We start from the raw sequence: 25,670 nt of genomic DNA, 5'->3' as shown, positions 1-25,670 counted from the left end.
ATTATAAATATACTAATAATTAAATAAACGTAAGAAAACACATAAAATTCTGACTAATAATACTTCATAATGTATTAATATTATCCTAATCATTTTATAATTTGTTGAGAATTTGTATAGTTTACAAGCTTTTTTGTTCGACAACTAGGAAAATAAAAAATTTTTAATTGACCTGGTTGCTGCTCCATCTCAACCTAGTGATTCTAGGCAACTTCCTAATCGGATATCTGCTATTGATTGCTCGATGGTTCTGATCTTGTAACTCTTAATCTTTAAAAAATTCTCATGAAATGAAGTTAAACTCTTAATATAGATCTTGTGTAAATAAAAGTAACAGAGAATCAAATTTTCAATTTCTTATTTGCGAATATACGAAAGATCTCTTACTATACAAATCCATCTCATGAAAGGCGAGCTGTTCCGTTTACCTGACCTTCTTTGAGGCATCGATTCTCTTTCGGGCAACACTGCAGTCATTAACTTCAGCGAATCTCCGTGTCGTCATAATAAAATCCTTCCTTTACTTTGGAGGGATTCCCAGTAGGAAGTCAGTTTTGCGTCATTCTGTCACCGTAAATTTAATCGCTAAGTAGCTGCAGTGTTGACGCTGATGTAATTTATTATTTCATCAGTGCCAACATGCTTTGAAATCCCTTTGCTCTCATATGTCAGTGTTGTAGCTGCCTGTTTATTGGGTAACTCATTTATCTCTGGCGCTTTTTAATACCTTTTATGGGAATTACTCTTCCAGTTGGTGTGATTTCAAGAGGGAGTTGATTCCCTCTCTTAAGGTCCGTACTTGTGAGTACTGCGATTAAAAAGTCATTTATAGTATCTTGGAGAAATTAGGGTTTGAACTTGGCTTAGTTGCAGAATTTTGTTTAAAGCCGCATATTTGAGTTTTATTCGATGTCTTTTATATTACTTGTGAATTTTGGCACATGGAATCATACACACCTTCATGCTCTTAGTAATAAGTTTTTTAAAATAAAGAATTAATATATCTTGAATCGTGTGTGTATATATGTATATATATAATATAAAATCGAAATTTTTAAATGTAACTTATACCTTTAATTTTGATTTTCAGTAATTGCTTATGTAATTGAAATAACTTAAGGTTTGACCCCCCCCCAAAAAAAAAGAAATCTTGAATTTGAAAATATTTATAGTGAATACGATATTGGATATTGACAAATAATTTTTATTGATTTATTTTATTTTTCTGGGGATGAAGATTTCTTACAATTTATATTTTATGTTGCTGTTGTTGCTTATCTTTCTTGGATTGAAATCCAATTTAAACCAAGTCCAAGCGATCAGGGAAAGAGGGGTGCGGTAGCTTTTGAGGGTGAGGAGCCCTGAGCACCCGAGGGCAGAATTCTGACTTTAGCTCGTATGAAGATGACACTCATACACTCGTTTGCATAACTCCTTTTTATTGGGGGACTCTTTCACACACCTCACAGATAGAACACAGAAAAGAACAACTCTGCCCGAACACTAACCCGGGAAGCCCAGATCACGGGGAAGACGCGCTACCTCTAGGCCAGAACGCCGGCATTTATATTTATTCATTTGTTTTATCAAATTTTACAGTTATATACATATTTTTTTCCCCTTGCCTTTAAAAAAAATGCTATTCATTCGGAGGAATACTGCGCAGTGTTTAAAATTGCCTTTGTGGTGATTACTCATTTTCAATCGCTGATTTCGATTGGACAAATTTTGGGATTTTGTGTGATTTGAATTTCTGTATGTGCTAAGTATTTTAGGCGTAATATTTATGTACGTTCTAGAAAGGGTTAACCCTTTCTAGGGCCGTGGGAAGTATGCTTCCCACCAAATTTATCAATCTTTGTATGAAATTATGTAGGTTGGCATAAGTTCTGACAATTTTTTTTAGAAAGACAGAAACTTAGATGCTTCAGTTCTTTATCTTTCACAAAAAGATGCGTCTTTTTGTTACTTAATTAGTAATTAATCAAATTAATTTATCTAATAAGTTAAATTAATCTCTTTTCTTATTCTAATTTCAAGCCTAAAAATATTTTAACATAATATGACTAGAAAAAAAATGGCCCTTTAAAGAGTTAAAATATTTTACTATCTTTGTTCCAGAATTTAATTAGAGTTGTAGTCTAAGTTTGATTCAAAATTACTATGTTATATAAATGTTTAACTTTTATAACCTGCTAAACTGATAGATTCTGCTCATGAATCGCCATCCGTTTGGTGTCTAATGTTTTCAGTTACTTGTTAGTAGCATTGAACTGCATCTAATCGGGGGGGAAAAAACCACTCTAAAACTTATTAGAATAATGCAATTACCATTTCTATGGATTTAAAATGTCATTTTTTCCCCCTTACGGATATCAGATCACAGCATATAAATTTATATTTATTAATTAATATAAACTTGTATTGCTCCAGATATACAACCTTCTAAATCGGTATCTTCCACACAAGACTCGGACTAGTCTAAATTACCGCTCAGCGCATAAAGCGTCTAATTAAAGCCCTTGGATTGATCAACAGTTGACGGAATCCTCTGTTCTAGTCTCCCAGACATATTTGTCTCATAACCTTCTCAAACTTGCATTCATCCTGGGAGCGAACAATAATGTCCCCCAACTTTAAAAGCAGCAAGCAAACACCAAAAAGTCATATCAGTCTGCCGCGTCTTTTATTATACGACGACTTCGAAGTCATGTACTGCCATCCTTTCATTTTCCGCCAGCCTTGCACAACCTATTAATTTACTGACTGTTCCTGCTGCAGCATCGCAACCGCGAACTTCTAGTGACAAAATTTGCTCACGCGCCCCCCTGTTCACCTTTCTCTCCCGGAGAAAGCCGCGCCTTGTTTTATTTACCGAAGTGGGTTAAGATTGCTTCGAAACATTCCCCATCATCATCTTCATCCGACGAACGACGTCGAGAGAAACTTCGTTCTCCAGCGCCACCATCCTCGGGGTGGAGAAGAGAAGCGGCCTCTTTTCCCCCGGAGCAAATAGAGGCTGCAGCCTGATTACAAAGGGAAACCAAAGTTTAATTGTAATTAGGAGAGCGGCCGAGAGATAAAGAGTTGCCGACCATAGCTAATAGCGGAGGAGAGAGAGCCTCCCTTCTGCCTCCACGGGATTATTGGTATGGCTTCCTCTTTCGCCTGCCGCACTCCCCTCCTTGCTCTGGGTGCAGTGGCAATTAATTGCTTTCTCTAACTTTCTGATAAAGCTCTTTCCTCTCCGCTTTTCATATATTCGGGAATCTTCCGATTTCCAATTGACTTTCCAATTCCAGACGGACGAAGGGAGGATGGAAAATCTAGTTTGATTTATTATAAATTTTCGGCCCGCGTTTTCTCAAATGCTGCCATCGAAGGTGATAGCCGTCTTCGGGCATTATAGGATACTATGAAATGTGCCGCTGCATCGTTATCGAGCGTGATTTGTTTGTCTTACAGTTACCTGACGCCCGAATTCTGTTGACTTTAAAGCATTGATTTATTATTTGGGCGGGTTCCAGACCGCGTGAATTTCAAAGGGGAGAGTTGAGTGTGAAGGGATTATTAAAGTTCGATTTCCAATGTTAAACATCGAGGTGAGAGAAAACGGGCATTTTCAACATCTACTGTTCAATAGTTGTGCGGATAGATTTGTGAGATTTTTTATTTAACCCCGAAATTAAATTTCCCCTCTCATTGACTTTTTAAAATGACCAGAAATTAATTTTTTTTTTGTTCCAATTTTAAAATTTATGTTGGATTCTGAAATTATTCGCTTTTAGCTTTAAAAGTAAGTCTGTAAAATAAAATTTATATAAAAAAATGTTATAAAACTATGTTAATTTTTATAAGCACGAATTACTTATGTATTATAAAATCTTATAAATTGATTCATTATTCTAATTAATGAATTAAATTCTTTACATTTGAATTTAATGTGCTGTCATGTGCTATTTATTTTAAAACCGCCCCCATAATTTTATTTTTTTAAATATGCGAGAAGGCTGCAATTATCGTTTGCAGCAAAGTATTGGCTTTTAATTAGACGATACACTCCGGTTTGGAATATTATTATTTTCTACTTTATAAAAACGTAACGTTTTTTAGGCTATGAAATTAATCATTACTTTGATTTAATGACAGTTTAAATATTAAAAAAATTAATATTTTGATACGCGAGTCAAACACATTATTGTTTTGAAGAATTTATTGATTACATTTTAAAAATTGCCTTGATTTTCCTTCCTTTTTATGCAGTTTATCATATGGTAAATTGAAAATAAATTCGTAAGAAGGGGGAAAAAAAAAACATTGCTTGTAAATACATGAATAATGAACACATTTTTCAATTCTGTAAAAATTTAGTTCTTATTCTGAACAGTTAAGATTAACATTATTTATATATTTTATGTTTTGAATATTTACTTCCTTTATGGAAAGACGAATTTAAATTCCATTCTAAGCATTCTAAAATTATTAGTCAACATATTAATTTTTTTTTTCTGTAATTTACTTGCATTATTGACGTATTGAATATATAATAGGTAAAAATATGCATTCTGATTAATTAACTTTGCTTTTATTCCAAAACATCCATTAAGTAAAATATAGGTTCACTCGGTTTCTATCATCGGGATTAAATGACTTATTTTGAAAAAAATCTCACCTATTCTGCAGAATTTCCTTTTGATAATACAACACAAAAGCATCGTACGTAACCTTAGCAATTTTTATACTCTCACCTAAAGCACTCCTGGCGTGGCGGATAAGGTGTTATTTCCAGAAATGATTGGAGACATTACTGTGCCGCATGTCTGTGAAGTGGAACACCATTTATGGATCTCAACCTTGCGCTTTGTAACTGTTCACTGAAGGATACTCAACCCCTAAATGAGATAGATGCATTCACTAATGATCAGTGGGCAGTCCGGTCAGTTATTACTCCAGACGGGGAGGGGTTGCACTGATACTATGGTTTTCGGATTCTGAGTGAATTGGATTCTGGTAAATGATACCCACAATTTATAGATGCCATCCTGTGCAAAGCTCGGTATTGTGTCGCTTTTGTAGTGGTTTGAAGAAAGCAGCTTGGCGATGTGAGCGTGAATTTCTTTCACTGAGAAACATTTCTGTAATTATTGAGATTCTTTTTTTGAAATTTAAAGGCGGGGGATTATAATATATTTATTGCCTTAGAACTTCCATGTTCTTTTATTGCAATTGATTTTTTTCTCTCTCTTATTATCTGATGGATAGCGTGTCTTTAATGGATTTTTAGAAATGAAATAAATTTGTAGAATTGTTCTCTTTTCAAAAAAAATTATTCTTTGTATATCTCTTTTTGTAAATAATTCTAGAATGAGAATTAGTTAACTTTTATATAAATGGTCCTAGATTTTAGTTATTTTCAAAATTTTTGCTGTTATATTTAAAGTACATTTAGGTTTTTCTTTATTTTAGTTTTTTTTTTTTTTTTTTTTTTAAGAATTGCTATCATTAAAGGAATTTTTTAATCGTATTTCTTTTTTGATTGGTTTTATTAATAGAGCCCACGTACTGATCGTATTATACTATTTAGTTTGAAAAAGGCATGAAGAATGCATACAAAATATTTTATTACTAGCAGTTTTGCAATTAAAGATATTTTGTAGTTAAAGATAAATTGTTAGCTGATATTAGTTAGAATATCATGACCATTTTATTGCATTTCATTTTATTGGTTTGGAATTTTAAATGAATAATATTAACTCTCATTTACGTTCCCGTTGGTCTCCCGCATTTTATACTTCTTTTAAATCACTGGTCACGTGAAAAGTGTAAATGCGGAATAATACTAAATGATTTTTTTTTAAATTGAGTAATGTATATGTGAAAATTGCAACCATCTGCCATATTTGCGATGTTAATTCTTTTTTGTGGCAGATGTCCGAACGCGTTGCAACTTCTTGCAGTGTAGTTATTCTCATTTGGAAAATATTAATTAAACAAGTAATCAAAACATTTTTGCAAATAGGCCGATTATATCATAGACGATAAGTTAATAATTGCAAAACAGATTATTTTCAGAAGCGTTTTCTCCCACTGTGTTAGTATTCCCTTGTCATTGATTGTTAGCTTTCTTTTATATTTAAAATTTAATCAACTTCTCCCTATTATCCCTTATCTTCTTATTCTATTGCATATTCTCTATTCCTACTGCTTCTTAAGATCTCCCTTGTATTATATTCCAGGATATGGCCTCTGCTCTCCTGAATATTAGAGCTAAAGCCCTCTTAGCAGCAGAGGTAAGTTACTTGCCTTGATTATATCCTGGTATAAATGTGTGTTAAGAAGCATTCATAAAATTGGCAGGTTTATGCTGTCAGCTAAATTTCTACATTTTCCATCTAAAGGATAGTCATTTTAGAGGTCATTTAACTGGACAATAAAATAAATTGGTGTGCTTTGTTGCAAATAATATGTTGGAGGGAAATATATATACTATATATATTGCCTCGCAGTAAAGATTTATGTCGTTCCTACTATGCGAAAGTAATAGACAAATTTATTTGTTCTCCCTTTTAGGATTTTTAAAATGGGACGCACTTTAAAAAAACTTTGACATTTTTTTAGTTACCTTTGAATGACGGATATTCGTAATTGTATGTCCCATTTATTAAATAGAGTTTGGAGCTTTCATATAAGCTTTTCTTTGATAGGATGAGAAATTCTTTTATATTGCTAAAGCTTAATAACAATCAATTTTCGATATTGTCTCAAATTTAATTGAATTAAATAACTTAGAGTTCTTTAACATGCCCCCTAGTACTATAAATAATTCCCTATTTCATAAGTATACAATGTGCTGCAATATCGATTTCCTAAGCACACTTTAAAAGTAGATTCTTTATCCATCATTCCTCATCATGCAATTGTTATTTTAAAGTAAAAGTCTATTTATTCAGAATTGTATTTAAAGTTTTCATTAAATGAATAATTCAATCTTATGATGTTGTGCCATGTCTTTTCTTCCATTTTTTAGAAACTGCCATGTCATGTTTTAAAACAACTTCCTGTATTTATTATGTATAAAGCTAGTTGATATATGCTTACCTAAAATGAAGCCCGATGCTTATCTTTTTTGAGGAATTCTTCTCGAAAAACCTCTTAAGTGACTTGCTTTTCCGCGTATTATGTTGACGCCAACTATTCCAGTACAAGTAGAAGTCTTCAATATTTTCCACATGCCCACTTCTTTTGGGAGGGGGAAAAAAAAAAAAAAAAAACACCGGTGGATATATATTTTTTTTTCTCCTCTGCATTTATTTTGCTAACAATAGTCATAAAAGACTATTGTGGATCATTTTTGAGTGGGAATTGAAGTGAGGGTGGTGTTCAGGGGCGGAGCAAATCCGAAAAGTGTTGGGGCACAGTCAGTCAGTCCCAGGACACCCCATACCACCTGCTTAGCTTTTCACCATCTTCACTACGCTTATAATCGGTGAAAGCATTATGTATGCTTGTATGTGGACAAAGGCAGGAGGGGAGAAATGGAAAGAAAAAAATCAAGTTAAAGATACTTCCCGTGGTGATACCAAGAGTCTTTTTGTGGGTTTTCTCTCCCGCTTTAAAATGTATTTCGTTTCCCAGTGTTGGGTGCAAAGAGGCGAGGGATGATGGTTGGAGACGTCGGGCCCCCCTGCCACTTCGGAGTTTTGTCACGCCCCCTCCGGGTCTTTTTGTGTGGCGGTGGGAAGGGAACCGCTGTTTGTTGGAGTGCGATATTTCTCAGATCTGCTTCGAGAGAGTAAAACTATAAATATTACCTTTGAAAGTTTATCCCTTTATCCCCCCCCCTTCTTTGTATTTCCATGGACCCCTTGCTTCATTTGGAGGGAACCAAGCTGCATAGCTCATCTTGGATTTTCCTTACCTAGTCCCAACATTTTTTAAGAGCCGCTTTATGGAATATAATTGCAATTTTTTTACGTTCGAGATTATATTCGCAATCTTTTTTACTTTGTTGTATATACGAGCAGAGGTAAAAATATTGCAGTTTCGAAAAATTTGATTCTTCCGAAAAAACATTTTTGGAATGATGTCTTGTTTGTGAGTATGATAATTCAAAAACGCTTTAAGCGTGATAGATGAAATTTGGCACTTGGTGTCTATACTGATTTGGAGATTTTTATCGCATTTCCAGCTACATCCTTTCAGAAAAAGTCTACCTGGCTGTTCAAGTACAGGTAATTTTTCAAGTACAAGTGAATCCAATAGTTACAAAACATAAGCAGTTAGATGAATAAAATTTTATTCTAGAATTAAGAATTTAAAAGTGTAGGCCCGCATCAAATTTTAGTAAACCCGGAAATGAATCGCAGTCAGTTGTTCAGTGCAGTTTCGTGGGGTGGATCCTAGCACAGCTGTGGCACAGCCCACCTCTTGGCGTCTTTTTGAATTCTCGGTAAACGAGTGCCGATAACGTCGCCAATGTAGCAACCTAGACGGATTTTTTTTTATCTATTTTTTTATTATATTTATTTTATTTTTTATTATTATTTATTTATTATTTTATTATTATTTCTGACATTCAAGCATCGTTTTTTAATTGAAAAATAAAAATAATAACAAATTCAATTACAGTAGACTCCCGATTATCCGCGGTGCGGATTATCCGCGCCTGCCGCACAAAGTTTTTTTTTTTTTTTTTTGACTGATTTTTTCAAAAAGGAGCAGTTTTACAGTTATGCTTTTGTAATTACATAATACATTACAGTATTAAAACAGTACATATGCATTAATTTTTCTGTGTATCCTTGACGCCTCTCGTAAATACAAAGCACTTTTCTGTTTTCATTAACAAAATGCATTTTAGGTTAGTTTTGAGTGATATACTAAAACATTAAGCGTTCGTTAAACATTTCCTGCTGTTTATTTTACGTTTTATTGTACATAAAACAATTTTTCAAAGTTGGAATGACTGTTTTCTCTTTTGCAATACCCGTTTTTAGCTTTTTTCGGATTATCCGCGATTTTTGTTATCCGCGGCGGCCGCGCCACCCAATTCCGCGGATAATCGGGAGTGTACTGTAGTAGTCAACTTGGCGAGATTTCAAATAAGTCGCCAAGAGGTGGGCCCATCTAGGATTTTACCGTTTCATGTATGTAAATACAATAATTCAAAAAGACTAGGATTTAGATAAATTAATTTAATATGTGATCTTACTTATTCAGTAACAAATTTTGATTTCAATTGCACACACACAAAGACATCCAAATTGCATATTCATTTTTTTCATTATAATACGATGCAAAAATGCGCTCGTATGTAGAAAAAATTAAGATATGAGATAAAATATATAGATAGAAATAGGATATAAAGATATATGAGACAAAAAAAAAATAAGAAACTATATATAAAATCTGTATATAGTTTCGAAGAGATAAATCTAGGGGAAATGATAAGTTTCAAGTTTTAATGTTCCGCCGCTGGGCTAGATTGTTTTTAATACTGTCTTTCAAATTAAATGATTGATTTAGCCATTTGTATGCACGCCTTAAAACTTATTGAAATTGAACAGTTTAATATTTTCCGATTTGATTTGGTGTTCGATTTTAATGCTTCCCGAAGTTAAGATAAGTTGTATTTGATAATTTGCTTTAATACTGAAATATAGTTATTCCTTCATTTTTATGATTTTGTCGTCAAATATTGTCTCATGTATTTTGAAAAAAAAATCTTTGTTTTTGAGAGCTTAAAATTTTAGCAGCAGTTTTAAATTTCTAGATTTTAGTTGTGTAATGCATAAATTGTAATTTTAATTTGTTATTCATTTTATACTTAATTTTAAGGTAAAGGAGATACATCTTGTTATTTTAAAATAACGTTGACAACAAAATTGCTAAATTGCACTTGGTTTTTCCTTGTATTGTGCAAATTCAATCGATTTTCAATTGGCGAAATTTGTAAAATACACATACAAACTAAATGAAATAAACTTTCTATGATAAATTTTATTCATTAACGTTTTCAGTGTATATTTTTTTAATCGTTGAAACAAATGATTTTTAAAATTAGTAATTTGTTACGTTTTCTCCTAAATAAATAAGTTATAAATTATGTGCAGATTCAGTAATATTAAAGAACATATCTGCCTGTCTCACAAGAAACTTTCATTTAATTTTCCACTGAGCATGTTCATTTTGGGATGGAAAAAACGTTTAACAGAATTATTGAAAAATAATACTTTAATCAAGCTTTGATTCTATAATAAATGACATTCTTTCCTTAATATGTTATTTTATGTTAATAATACATTTTAATCAAGAGTTGTAAAATTTTTTGAACACATTCTGTAAAATTTTTATGTCAATTTACATTTAATTTTAGAAATTATCATACTTGCTTGAATATTATGAACTTTCCAAAAATAAATGTTCGTAAATTCTATTGTAAGTGGAATTATAATCAAAATAGGATCTTAGTTCCATTAGAGGTTAAATATAATGTAATAGAATCTGATTTTGCACTTATTGCATTGGATTGAGGAAAATCTCTCTTAAAAGGTTTTTTTTTTTTAAATAGTGAAAATTGATCTTTTGCTGGAAGATCAATTTTCACTGAAGAGATATGTTGAAGAAAATCACTGGAAGAGATCTGGTGCCCCTTTTGTTCACTTTGGGACTACATATTGTTGACATCCATTCTTAACATTTAATCTTTGCATCATACAGGACGTAATATCGTTGGAAAGATTGATGAGAGGTATTTATATATTAAATCTGTATCTATATATTATTTATAGGCAAGACTGGTATAGGTACCGCAATCATTTATAGTCGGTGTATTTTCAATGTGATATTTTCTACCTCGTTATTGGTTGTCTGATACAGTAACGCGGTAGAAAATGTGACCTTGTACCGCCTATAGAAAATACACAGACTATAGTAATATGGTAACTATACCAGTTTGTGAGAGAACTATCAAAATCCTCGTATAATGCTCGTCTATCATTTGTCTCCGAATCCTTGCCCCTCTGAATGACAAAATTGTAAAACTGGAAAATTTATCCCCACTCTCGCCTTATCGTCGCGTGGCAAGAACTTCTCAAAAGATCACACACGGTCTTCTTTAGATATATAAATATAAAACAAACAGCGCATTGTTACTTTATTTTTATCCCCATCTCTCGGCTTATGATCGCCCTTTGATCTCCTCGGCGAATCGAAAGCAATAAAAGAAAAATTACAGCTTCTTCGAACGCCGCCCCCGATTCCATTCTCTAATTTGCGGCTTCGTCACCTTTTGATCCTCATTAGACCAATCCAATCCATCCCAGCTCCAGCCAGAGGAAGTTGTTAGCGGGAGACAATTTTTAACGGCTCCCCCAGGGGGGGGGAGGTGCTCGCCTTCCTCCCACCCCGCAAAGAAGTGGTGGCCCGGTGTGTCATTAACTCATTGGGAGAGGAGCGGTCGAGCGAAACTGATGGCTCGCTTCGTGAGTTGGATTCGTTATCTGGCCCGCCTCGTAAAATCTCACCGTGATAAAGGGGGAGGGGAGACGTCCCCCCTTCAGATCGGGGGGTCGACTACGCTCCATAATTTCAGATTTGCTATTTAATAGCTTGTTCTCCGCACTTTGGATAGTATATTTTTTTTCTCCTCCTCTGTATTCTTACAGAGCAGTCGTTGGTCACGATTTGGCTTTAATCCACCCTGCCCACCGGTGGAGGCATTAACTCCGCTTTTGACTATCTGCCCCTGCGAAAGACTGTTTATGCTGCGTTTTTGAAATGAATATATGGAGCTTTTTACACCATTTCTTTTTTTCTTTCTTTGTGAGTATGAAAATGTTCTCTGTTATGTTTATGCATGTGATGGAATATTGGACCCTTAAGCATTTGACGATTATTCAAGCATGAGCATATAGTCAAGTTGTGTATACTTTATGTATCATTAACTGTTCATAACATTTTATTTACATGCAAGAGAATGTTACAAAATTGAAAACGAGAAATAAACTTTGTAGTTTTCAACTACATCAGCAACCCATACAATAACATAAACAAGAATAATTTTGCTGTCTTTTAATTGTATATAATAAATCTAAACATCTGATCACATATAATTTTGTCTTGCTCAAATTATAGCAGATTTTAAATTTTCGTGGAAAATTCATATTACAGGATGTCTAACAAATAGCATGTGTAGTGTTTAATTTAATTCCCTCACATCGATTTGATGTTGAAAGTTGAAGAATATGAAATGAATGTAGACATTATCTGATCTCTAAAAATTGCATGTTCTTAATGTGTAATTTGAAAATTTAAAATATAACTTTTCATGGATAGTCTGGCCAATGAAATTAGCTTTCACATGGTTTTATTTTGATATATTTGAAGATTAAAACGGGATTTTCTAAAAAAATGATGATGATGTGATAAGTTTTAACACTGATGTAATTACGAAAATTACTTTAAAAAGAATCACGGAATTTTTTAAAACTATGTCGTAAAGTTAACTCCATGGAAACAATGAAACGTAGAGGGAACTATACAGTTGCTGTTACGACAGTTTAATACCCAGAACAATTCAAAAGCTGCTATTTACTAGATTATATTAAGTGTTTTCTTTAAAATATAAAGGTATATAAAAATAACAAATTAAGTTGCATAATCAGTTGATAAAATAGATATAAGGAAATTGTCCCGCTTTAGTTCTTTAACAGTAGAAAAATAAATTAAGCATATTTTGAGCACATAATTTACCCTGGCTCATTTCGAAATATACATCTTTTTTTTTTTTTTTTTTTTTTTTTGTGAGACACGTTTTGATTTTTCAGTGTATCAGATGAACTAAATAAATTAGATGGGGAAAAATTATCCCAAAACTTGTGAAGATAGATTAAGGTTTATAAAATAAATACGAATCTGCATTTGTAGAGGCATCTGTAAATATAGTAGTTGCATATGATAGTCGGTCCCCTGAACTTTTCGTCTACGCTTCGTTGGACCGTTGGACCAATGAGAGCGCTAGGGAATCGAGTGTACCACGTGGGTTCTTTTTCTGTCCCCCCCTCCGTCCTCACCCCATGACCACGTGATTGAATCCTTCTCCAAGGGGAGAGAGCATGGGAAACAAAATGAATGACTGTGGCTGGAAGGTGTTGAATCATTAACTACCGTAACAGGATTTTCGACTCCCAATTTTTGAGGCGTTTTTCTTCCCTTTTTTTTTTCCCCTTCCCATCTCCTTGAAATCTTTCCCTTGAATTATGTTTGTCACTGTAATCTCTGTTTGTCGATGCCGTTATGCGAAAGAATTCCCCGCTGGTAGAAAATATCGCAGGAATTAAGATTAAGCCTGTCTTGTAATTGGATGCGTTCCATATCTTTTTGCAAATAGCTAGTTTTTCCTTTGCTGCACTGTAGTCAGCACTGAAGTGAAAATAACCGACAATTGACTAATTGTAATCATTTAGAAATAATTATAAGGCAAAGGGAAAGTGGTTTTTCCCCTCCGTATAATTGAAAACGGAGCAATTTAAATTTGTTGGTTTTTCAATGCACTTAAGACTAGAAAATAATTTGTTTCCATTAAAAAAAATGCTCTTTGTAATTATTTGATTTTCTAACAGTGCTGATTAGTTGATTTTGATGCCTTTTTTTAAAATAATACTTAAATCACCTGAATATAATATAATAATTAAAACACTTAACTTAATTATTAATTGATATAATATGTTTCATTTTTTTCTGAAATTCTTTGCTACTTCAAACTATTAAAAGACAATTTTAAAAATCAAAAATTAGTTATTAGTCTCAAAACTTTCGAGTTATTTCATGCCGGGAGGCATATTTTATGTACAAGCTAGAAGCAACGAGATACGTCAATCTACAGCACGACACAAGAGCGAAAGAGTGCAAAATATTTCACCCCAGTGATTTTATACTATGTGATTCTGATAGGGATTCCTTCACACTTGTAGGAAAGGGAAATATAGATATATTTTAAAAGAATTTGCAAATCATTAAGGATTTTTATCCCTTCACTCGGAGCGTGAGAACGGCTGATTTTACAGCTTTCTACAGTGCGTGTAGCATTAATTAAATAAAGAAGTAGAAATTGGATCAGGAAATAAGATAGCATTTTAGAACGAAGTTAATACGGATCACATTAAGATAAAAAAAATTAGGAAATGAATTAAGTTTAAGTTAGATTTAAAAATATTATTATATAATAATTTGATTAATCAATAATTGAGTTACAAATCAAGACGCATCATTTTGTGTGATATAAGAAACCTTACTGATAAACATGCGAGAACTTATACCAACCTACATAGCGTCATTCAAAAACTGATGAATTTGGTGGTCATCTACTTCCTATAGCCCTAGAAACCGTTAATATGTATTTAGTAATTAATACCCCTTATTTATAAATGATTAGTACCAGTTTACAATGTTCAATAACAATCAGACCTTATGTCTCTTTCCGCCCCCCCAAAAAAAATGGCTTTGATAATAATAATAATAAATATATCTATCAACCATAATCTTTCATAATTACCGTATCATTTTAAAATATCAAACGATTTATAAAATATTCATTTCTGAAAAAATCCCTTGCACGTTTTCGCTGTGTACTAACGGTACCCGAATTAATGGTTTGTCTCTGTCTGGTTGGGAAGAGGGCTGCATGGAAAAAAAAGGGAGGGGTGGGATATTTGGATTCCATCCCACCCCTCAAGTAGTCAGCTGTCGTGGGTGTTCAATTCGTAATTGATCAGGTGACAGGTTCAATAGGTAATTGATTGACCACGTGGTACGGCCATTGTATTTGGTCGCCAGATGGTCTATGAATAATTCACGCGCTCATTTACATGATGCAGTGGATGCATCAAACGGGGCCTCTTCCCTTCCGCTAGAGTTTGTTTTGGCTTTCCCCTTGGGGGCTTGATGCTCCTGTAGTATTCACGTATCTAGAAAGACTATTTCGTTGGAGCCAGGGTTAGATATAAAAGGGGAAGAGCTTCAAATATGAGTATGAGCGGCAAGTGTGTTCATGGGGAAAAGGGGTTTTGCCTTTTGTCTGGTTTTCTGCAAATGGGTTTCAGTACATTTTGCTAGTGGAAAATCTTGCAATGGTGGAGTTTCGTTTTAGTTTTTGGTGCTTGAAGGCTTCTATATTTATGATGAAAGGTGGCCTTTTATTTCATTTTTATACATATTTTTAAGCCTTAAACTTTTTTCTTTCTTTCTTATGGATGGAACAGGAGGAATGATGGACTAGCATGAATGTTAACCTTTACTTGCTGGTGGTACAACTTCTTTACCAGTAAATATTAAGGATTCCGCCTTATTTATCTAATTTCTTTCTGTCCTGGTCAGCTGATTTTTTCCTTTCTTGGTTTTTTTTTTTTTCTTCCAGGCACCACATATGTAATGGAAAGTTTGATTGGTAATGATTTAAAAAAATTAATTCTGGTAAGAGTGGTTGTGGGAAACCATAAACTTCGTTTTAATTGTAAAGAAAGAGAAAGAAAAGATCAAAGCATTTTCCGTTCTTCGCCGTAATTTCCATAATAAGAACTTTTTATGCTTTCTTTTTGCTCATAATTAAATAAAGAATAGAGGATTCTTCTCTTTTTGTATCAAATCCAGATCTTTCATTTGTAAGAGGCATTGAACCAGAAATTTATTGAACTTTACATTCAGTAAACTCTTCACCTCTAATAACATTTTTTACATCATAATTTTATTCAGATAAAAAGGAATCTCAGATCGTTGGAATTGAATGTCTAAATAAATTTTATATTTGTTAGTTTTACTGAATGAGCGATTGAGATAATAAGTACTTTTTAATATTTATATTTGTGATATTATAATTCTCGTTCCCCCCATATCATAATTAAAAGTGACTCTTGTTCTATCACACATAACAATCCAAAATTACAGATTTACGCTATTGTCATTCTAATGTTTTCTTTAATCAACAAATGTATATTCTTTGTTCACCATAGCCGAACCCGTAATAAAAGCTCTAAATTGTTTTAATTGATTTATAAGCTGATTCTTTTCCTGTTTATCAGAAGATTGAAGGCAGAAAAATCGAATTGGACTGTCAAAGGCAATTAGAAAAAGAGATGAATATTGCATCGCATATATACTTCCGTCATCATTAATATTATCACTCATACCCTAAGTGAATACTCTGAGTATTACATGCGTCTAAGAATAATTTATGGTCGCCAGCTCATCTCGGAATACAGTGAGTGATTTGTAGTCTTGAACACTGATTAATGCTAGTGTCCTAGTTGAATCCTATTGCTTTATTAATGTTAATTGCGACTTCTCATTGTTAATGTCAGATAATAAGTACTTCCTTTTCTTCGCTACTTAAGGTCAGTGATATCATTTCGTGCCAGCGAAAATTTTCAAGATTGTTTTATATTAACATCTATGAAATCTCTTTTCAAAAGAGGGTTCGATTTAGTATATGTAATTTAACGTGATTTGAGTTTATGTATCGTTTGTTTTAGCTATCATTACTAGTGATTACGTCCCTTCATACCTTTGGCACTCCTTGCACTCGTAGCTATAACTCCTTTTCCATTTGGGTGGGCCCTCGCTAGCGCCATTGTGTGGAATGCATCATTTTGACGTTAAATATTTATAAATTTATCGGAATTTTCGAATTAACTTTATGGGGAAAATTAATCCCAATATAAATTTTATAATAATATGTTTTTAATCGCAATATGTACGAAATCAAAAATGAGCCCATGTAAAAACGATTACATGGGTATTTTACATCGAATGTTATCATTTTTACATGTGCGCCAAAAAATGAGTCCATGTAATCAGTAGATCATACATCTTTCAATTGCTGCTTGGAGGGGGGGGGGTGTGCCATGAATAACGTGTACAATCCAAACTGGGCGTAATCTTCGAAGCTCGTGGAATTCCAGTATATGATCTCATTTCACATCTTAACCCTCAGAATTTGTAGTTTGTTTATAATTTTTCTTGTCCCCGCCCTTACACCCATTTTATTTCAAGCACTGGAGGAAAAAAGTGATGTGAAAATTTTCTGTTTCATGCCACTTGGCTCACTCCCACTACTTAATTACATTTAACCCCAATTTCAAAGCGACTTAAAACTTAACATGTTCGTTGTTCTTATCTACGATTGCTCATAAATTAGACATTTATGACACTACTATACATGCTGAGGTTAGTATGGGCTGTTGGGTTAAAACCAAGTCCTAAAAGGATAATCCCTATTGTTCTTGTTTCATAAGTCTTTTTAAAATAAGCATTACTTTATTTTCTTTCTACCTCTGCAAATGCGTAATCTCCATGCCGTGACATCCAAGTGTTTTTCGGTAATTGAATCTGCTTTTTCCGATTTTCCTCTTTTGCTGCATTCACCCCTTTAAGAAGAGGAGACGGTTCAATCTGTGCATCTCTAGGATGAGATGAAGTGCTCCGGCGTTCGACAAGGGCGCAAAGCCCATTTGAGTAAAATATTCATTTGACCGTCCAGAAAAGCGATTACAGCGGCTCTCGGCGCACCATACGAAACTAAACGACTAGCATCCCCCCCTTCATCCTCCTTTATAATCCAGTTTGCGTGGTAAATCCAAAAACGGTGTCTTCTCCCAGTTTCCTTTCGGTCGGAATGGAAATAATGGAATGCCATTCCGCCCGTTGGGGGGGGGCGATGCTGCAGCAGCACTAAACTCCATCCTAGATTACTCCTTTTACCGTCTCTCGCTAATGACTAGATTCCGTGACTACGTTCCGCGCAAAAGCTCGCTAAGTGTGTTAAAGCACGCCCCTCCGCCCGACGGAATCATTCCATGCTACTACTACCTCACATCGATCGCGCCTCCGTGGCCACCATGTTGGCGATTAATCGATGATCTCTGGTTTTGTACATCGCCTCCAGGGCGTCTACCGTTAGAAGGCCCCGGCTTAAATTGCGATTCCTAATTCGTTTAACATTCTAACGGGCACTTTGGAAGTTCGCTCTCGCTTCGCATTAAGTGAGTGGGACTGAAGTCGGTCGGCTCTTCTCTTCTACTTCGTTTTTCCCCCCGCCCGACTTTGAGGGGAAATAAATTATGTATTAGTTTGCAAGCTCATATTTGACTGGTTTTATTGGACCCTGGTGATCTTTGAGGATTAGTGTCTTTTATTTTGAAAACATCAATCGCAAACTTTTATTGAATTTCTACGATTATATATCCTTGTACGTTTATGCAAGAAAATATATAATACTTTTAATTAATTTATTAAAACACAGAAAGGCACACCACATTTCATTTGCAACTCTTGATTGTCAGCATTTGTAGGCGAATGACAAATATATTTATACACTTTGGAGGATAGTAACCTAAGTCTGTATCTATTTGTATTAGCTTGAAATTAATAACTTTGAAGAGGAAAATTAACAACTCAACATTGACACCTCGTTAAATTTCCTAAAGCGGAAATGATTGGCCAATAGAATTTATCAACCTTATGTGTCGTTGCGGCAACTCTTATTCATTTCCTAATGTTAGCTGTCCTTTAGCTTTTAAAAAATAAATGATCACAAGAAATGTTTAAAACGAAAATTAGTCAAGATTAGCCAATTTAAATTGGTGTATGTAAATTTAAAAAAAAATAAATTGGAATAGCTGTTAAAATTATTGTAACTGATTCGTTCAAAGAGCGACCGATTTATACAACAAATGCCTTTGGATAATTTTTACTTTTGATGTAAATTAAAATCAACATCGTTGAAATAAGTGGAAGACCGAAAAAAGATCCAACTCTTAGACCATAATTGAAGGGCATCTCGCCTACTAGGCAGAAAATAAAAACAAAAACCGTATAAAACGCTGAACCTCTTGTTTTCAGTCTGCACTTCCACTTTTAGATTCATTTACTTATTTGTAAAAGACTATAGAATGTGGCGATTTCATAAAAAAAAAAAAAAAAAAAAAAAAAAAAAGTATTGTCAAATCTCATTTCGCGCTAGTTGCCGTTTTCTTTTATCTTCTTTCTCACCCCAAACATTATTACCTCTTTCAGTCTAAAACTTCGCACCAAGGAGAGAGAGAGGGAGGGATCGAGGGATGGTGTTCTAATGAAAGGGCTGATCAATACTTAGTCCTCTTGTCAAACAAACTAATAACAGCCTCTCCTCTTCACCCTCTGCTCCACTAATGACGATTAATCTTTGTTTACACCATTCGCTCTCCGGAACTCTTTCCAACCGCATTCGCCCCTTTTTTCCCTTCTCTTTTCCCAGCATAATTGGCCTCCCGATATAAATATTCGCGACTCGCCTGATTAAGTGGTTCTCGAAATGGGGGTGGGGGTAGGAGATGAGGAGAGATTTTTCCTGGAATGTCATCTCACGAGGAAAAGGATTCTCGAAGCAAATAGTTCATACGTATTCTGCAGATCGATTCTTTTTGGAATAAGATTGGTTTCTGGAGCAGTGGTAGCAGCGCATGCATTCATTTTCCACTAGATAAGTTTTGTTTTCTTTTCGTGTGTGCGCGCCAAGGCGTTTTGGTGAAGGGGGAAATAAGAGATGAAGATGCAGGATTTTTCAAATGCCCTGTGTTGCGCTGTCGATGATAGCTTGTTTCGTGCGTTGTGTTTTAAAATTTACGCAGCTTTCATCCCTTAATATATGAAATTGAATGTTCATAGGTAAAAAAAAGTCTTTAAATTGTGGCTAAAACTTTCATTGGAATGTTTTTTAATGGATATCACAAATTACGTTCAAATGAGATCTGTACTGTGCAAACTAGTTGAACTATTTTGTAAAAAGGATGTCTGAATTTTCTGTCGCAATTACAGATAAAAATTGGAAAATTCAGTTTAATACTTATTGTCATATATTATTTTCCATGTCATTGCTTATTGTCCCATCTCCCCATTTCTTCTCTTAAACGAAATTAAGACAAAAGCGTTTGGACTCAAAATTTAAATAATATTTTTGAGGAGGAAAGCGTTTATTATTAAGAAGACAAAAAATTTGCAATTTGAGTACGTTTCTCACAATCTGAGTTCTTTAAGATGTGTTCATTTCAAACTAAGTATATTAATAAATAATTTCTTTTTGGAGAGGAATTTCTAATTGATTTTTCAACGAAAAATGTGTTAAGTCCCGGCCCATTACCTTTATGGGTATGGTCGTAAATCTGCCATCTGACCCATTGTGGGACCACCCCCGCCTGTGGACATGAATCAGGGGCTTCCGGCAAACTGTCGGTAAAATGAACAGATATCAAAGAATAAGAGAGGGGAAAGAGGGCAAAATGTGCCTGCCTCAATAAGCGCATGATCCATCGGAATGGGGCTTTATAATATTCATACTAACTTCCAGTGTTGATGATTGTTCATAAAACAAAATATTCTCGATAATTCCAAAATTCTGATTCACTTTACAGATTAGGTACGCATGTAAAATGTAAAGCGATTCATATTAGACAATGTCAAATTATGTATGAATCAGCCAAAGATGTAACACACTGAGAGCAAGAAAATGTATAGATGCCCCAGATGCTAGTTTTTTGAGGGGGAGGGGTCGTATTGGAGACAAAAAAATTAGTGTGTGTATGTCATTTTTTGGATAAAAAATAGAGGAAAGGGCAAAAAAATATCATGTCCCGAACGCAATTTACCCTTACAAAGCCACTAATGTTAGATAAGGGCGAAAAAAATTATACCATGATTGCCACTTACGCCAATGAAATTATCATCATAGTTTTATTAATGATCATATTGCTAGCGAATAGTACTTCTTTAATTTTATAGTATTTCCATCACTATTTGGATCACAGATGCATTGTTGCTGCATTCAGCTTCCTCCTCCACGTTAATCCGTTTGACAGCGAACATCTTCCATCCAAGTTGCATCACTGGAAAGAGGCAGGAGGGAGACCCCGAATTATTTACGTTCGTTAGTCTTTGTAACCGGAGCGGCGAACGTTGAAAGACGTGTGTAGCCATCTCCTCGAGAAAGGTGAGGCTGCCGAGAGTGCTTCAGTCTCCCATATCGCCGGCCCGGAAGCGCGCCTCAAGCACTTCTTTGTTTTAGAAAGGGGAAAAAGGGAAGGTAAAGAAAGCTGTTTAGGATGAAAGACGAATGGTTCTTCTGAAAACGATAGTGTAACGTTAATGTTTACCATAAACTGGCCTCCAGAGAGAGGACAAGAAGCACTGGAGTGTGGAGCAACAGTTGGCATTGGGGGAAGCAGATCAGGCGACAGATAGCCGCGTCACTCGATCCTGCTCCTACCCTCCCTGAGGGCACACGCCCGGAAACGTTTTTTTTTTTTTTTTTTTTTTTTTTAATACTCAGTGTTTTATTTTACCAACCCCTCTTTGTGAGCAGAGGGGTGCTTCTACCACCCAAAGAGAAATAACCTTTCGTTTATTGAGGGGCGATATAGGGCGTGAGAAATTGTTGCTTTTGGGGAAGGCGGGCGTATACTTGGAAGTCGTTTTTAACCGAAAGGGATAGTCGCTGTCAAGTTTCCTTGCGGTTTACTGAAGAACATCTGTGTTGGTTTTAGCAAGACAGGATCCTATTTCTGTGCGGAGGATGAATGTTTATAGCTTCTGGTGGAGGAAGTACTTGGGCATGACTGTTGGTTTTTGCTTTGAGTGTCGGAAAACGCCACTGTCGGTATCGCACTGAGCTTTGTAAATAACCTCCTTCATTATTTTTGAAAATGGAAGTTGATAAAACAAATTCTTAGATGCCTAAACATTATTTCACTAACAAGTTTTCTGCAACCTTATGTTAAAATTTGAATTTCTTAGTTTTTTATAGTAATATTCTTTCAGTGTTTCTCTATTTTAAAAAAAATGAGATATGGAGAAAAATGAAAAGAAAAAAAATCTAATTATCTGATTTCATATTTTAGTTCAGTTGCTTTTTTACATATAATATCTTATTCATTTTATGTTGTTATAGTTATTCTCAAACGGAGTAAGTTAATAATATTGTAACTTGATACATACAGAATGAAGTTGAACTAAATGTTGTTGCTACTTAAATTATCAAGAAATATATGTATGTTAAAGTCGATGATCAATCAGCTGTTTTCAGATCCCAAACTTGTAAACTTTTAATAAATAAAATGTCACACGTCAGGAATCTCTGTTTCCCTAATCGTAATCATGATTTCATTCCTCTATCAGCTTCAGTAAGCTGGTTTCATATCGCAAACTTATAAACTTTTAATAAATAAAATGTCACAGGTCAGGGATGTCTGACCTGTGACGTAGTAGTAGTAATAAAGCCAGTCATGACTTCATTCCTTTACTAACATCATTATCAATGTATAAAAATAGAAATCTGCAGTAAGAAAACTAATATTTTAAGATCAATTGAACTAGAGTATAGTTTCCTAAGGATTATGTCATTTGCGAATCTTTACCATTTCATTTTCTCTCTGATTGTGTTCCGTTAAATAATACTTTTTCTTTGAAAATTGCTTAAGCTTCATAACAGTAATAAGTTTTTTTACTGTGAATTCATTCGTTATTGCTGTTTTATTTTTAATATTTCACACCAAGATCGTAAGTAGCAAGATAAAATGCGTTCTTCATACCACTAATTGTTTCAAGATACGAAGTCAATTCTCCGATGGGTAAAATTTTGTGATAGTCTAGAAACCTTGTTCCATAGAACATCCCAACCAGCCTTCTTTACTTACTGCCATTATCACCTTTTCTGCATGCTGGTGTAAAGGGGTAGTATTCTGAACAATAGCAAAGCAGCTGTTGTATCGCTACCCTTCCAAACCGCCTAATCGCTTTAGGCATGCCCCGGTGCACCCTTCTGTGCTGTTACCCTACCTATTTTCTTTTACTTTTGTAAAGGGCTTCCATGCTGTACATCAGTTAGCTATCATTTCCCCTGTGGCTACAAAGGTTTTCCTTTATGCAAATTCGAATGGTTTGTAAGGCGATGTAGAGTTGAAGAAAAGTTGAATGCCTGTTTTACGCTGTTCTTTGAGTTCTGAAGATTTATAGTAACCCTTTCAAAATAAATTCGTTAGATTACATTTTCTAAATTTGTAAGCAAGAGAATGAAAATGTGCCCTTCATTTAAAATAAAAATTTGGAGTAGTTAAGCAAAAAATAAATAAAAAATTAAATTTAATATCGATGATAAATTAATGTGACTGATGGCTTTAAGTCTTAAAGCTGGAGATGAAAAATGCTTCGCTTTTGACATGAGTGCATTTTGCAACTATTGCAGGATAAACATTTTCTTGTGTTACGATGGTTTCTTGAATGGTTGACATTTATTTAAAGTGTGTTCCTATTCCGAAGATGTTGAAAGCCTGTCAGTGAAAGGTTTCATGTAACAGTGGTTAGTTTGATTATATTCATATCTGCTTTAAAAATCCTTGCAACCAAAGTACTGTACTAAAAATACTTACTGTGTAAAAATACTTACAACCAAAGTAAACAGTACTTTTTTGGATTTATACCCTTGATTTTCTTAATTAGATGTCTTGGGACATTTATTGTTACATTAATCCATATATGATTAGAAAGTAAAAATTACTTGTTATATTTAAACATAAGTAAATGATCTTTTTTTTTTTTCAGAAATTTAATCATGCTATGGCTTTAATCCATTTATTACAGATAAAATACCAAAAATTCTATTAATTTGATAATGAAATTATATATATATAAAAAATTGTATTACATAACAAAATTCCATTACATTTCTTATCAAATGTATAATTAATTGACCCAGTGAGGTTGATTTGAAAGTGCCTAAAGCCCTTTTGAAATTTTGTTATAATTGATTTCTGTAAAAGAACTTGAGGTAAAAAATAATAATAATAAAATAAAAACCTTGCGCGAGCGATTGAAGCATTCGAAATGGAAGTATACCTCTGTTCCCTCCTCTGAAGTTAGAATATTGGAATCTGTAGATGCTTAAGCATTAATGAGGTCCTTGGAGGGGCATCCCTGGAGATTAATGAGGAAAAGAGGAAGAAAAATGAAGTCTTTCATCATACTCCCTTCTTCTATACTGCTTAGCAAGTTGGGGAAAGGGGGCCACCCAAAAATTTCTCTTCTCTTAGATACGGCTAATTTATTTCGTGTTTGTGTTTTATCGTCCGGATTTTTATATCTCAGTGAACTAGTCGTTAATTAACGCAATTTAAGGATAGTTTACTCTAACCAGTAATAGGTGAAGTTGAAAGTTCGTGTTTACTGTTGGAACTACTGCAACATCTATTGATGATATAATGCGCGTTTTTATAATCTACCAGGCTATAGGGGAATTCCGTAATTTTAACAGCTTTCATTTTATTTACATGTTGCATCGCTTGTGATAATGATTAATGCTTAAAATTAAATTGTATTCAAATACATATATTGTTAATTTCAGCAGAACTTTCGAAATCGCAGTTGAAATGCTATATTTACAAATAAGTTCACATAATTACAACTGGAATTAGTATTTATATGCAAATTATAATATTGAGAAAGTCAAGCACACTAGATTATGGAACCAATGTATATCATATATAGCTAAAAAGGTTTATAACTTACGATCGTGCATTATGTTATTTAATTCGGTGTAGTTATATATAGTATCTTATCAATTATGACTTGACTCATGACGACGCTGTCTTTATCGAACATCCTTTGTCACCAAGATTTCTGTGTTGTTATGTTCTTAGTAATTGTACTTTTTTTGTTTCTGTGTAATAAATTCTTACTGATACTCCGTTATTAACGTTATACGTTATTATCACTATTTACAGCATTGCATAACATGATAGATCCTCTGTTACTTGCCTATACAGTGTTCTGTCTTTAAACTCTTAACTTAATTGTTGTTAAATGTATATGTTTTTAACTGAACTTAGCGGATAATTTTATTTAGTTCCGACTTTTAAGGAAACGGTTTCGAGCTGTGTTAAAGTTATTTATAAAACCGGCAATTATCCTACTTCCGAATTTGTTTTAAAATATTTGCAATTTTTGTTGCAATTCTCGTGCCTATCTTAATAGTATACAATCTTTGTAATTATTTTGATGATATATATTGTAATCATACCAGCTATTAACAAAATGGATGTTCTTACGCCTTTCTGATTCTTGATGTAGCTGAATTTTATGCTTTATATTTCTTAAAGTTCATTGAAAAATCAGACGAATATATGAAGTGTTTTATGTATGTTGCTTTATTTTATTTAAGAAAAAAAAAAGGAAATGTGTTTATTTTGTTTTATCTCTTTATTTATAGCGAAATTCCATATCACCCAATGATAGGGAAAAGTTTAGATCTCGGTCTCCAGACGTTGATCATGATTTAAAGAAACGGAAAAAAGAAGAAAAATGCATGGTGAGCAAAATAAGAAAATGTTACATTTGTTACATTTTTCCTTTATTACAGCTGCTGGCTGCTTTTACGTAACCGTAAAAGTAGTTATTCGTAAGCAAGTTAAGTAAGTAGTTACTCGTAGAAGTAATTAAAAGTTTAAATACGAAACAAAAAATAAAAACTCTTTAAAGTTCATACGGTCTAATTTATTTGAAAATTTGCTATGCAGTGTGATATCAGCACAGGAAAAAAAAAAAAAAAAAAAAAAAAAGAAATGCTGTTACCAACAACATTAACATGAAAAGAA

The 25,670-nt window shown here is 33.8% G+C and overlaps 1 protein-coding gene across 6 annotated transcripts in view; it reads left to right on the top strand.

Annotated features, from left to right (window-relative positions):
- Positions 1 to 25,670, top strand: part of LOC129954388 (transducin-like enhancer protein 4) — a 118,817-nt gene that overhangs the window by 79,975 nt on the left and 13,172 nt on the right. For 4 of the 6 annotated variants that reach the window (XM_056068140.1, XM_056068142.1, XM_056068139.1 and 1 more), the window contains 2 exons: positions 6,237 to 6,290; positions 25,286 to 25,384. In XM_056068140.1, the coding sequence (XP_055924115.1) occupies positions 6,237 to 6,290; positions 25,286 to 25,384 (153 nt within the window). The remainder of the gene's footprint in view (positions 1 to 6,236; positions 6,291 to 25,285; positions 25,385 to 25,670) is intronic. The other 2 variants (XM_056068143.1, XM_056068144.1) reach the window with 1 other exon arrangement.

Source organism: Argiope bruennichi, chromosome 2 (assembly GCF_947563725.1).
Source record: "Argiope bruennichi chromosome 2, qqArgBrue1.1, whole genome shotgun sequence".
Taxonomy (NCBI): domain Eukaryota; kingdom Metazoa; phylum Arthropoda; class Arachnida; order Araneae; family Araneidae; genus Argiope; species Argiope bruennichi.
The sequence above is the reverse complement of the archived record's forward strand: the minus strand, read 5'-3'. Positions and strand labels throughout refer to the sequence as shown.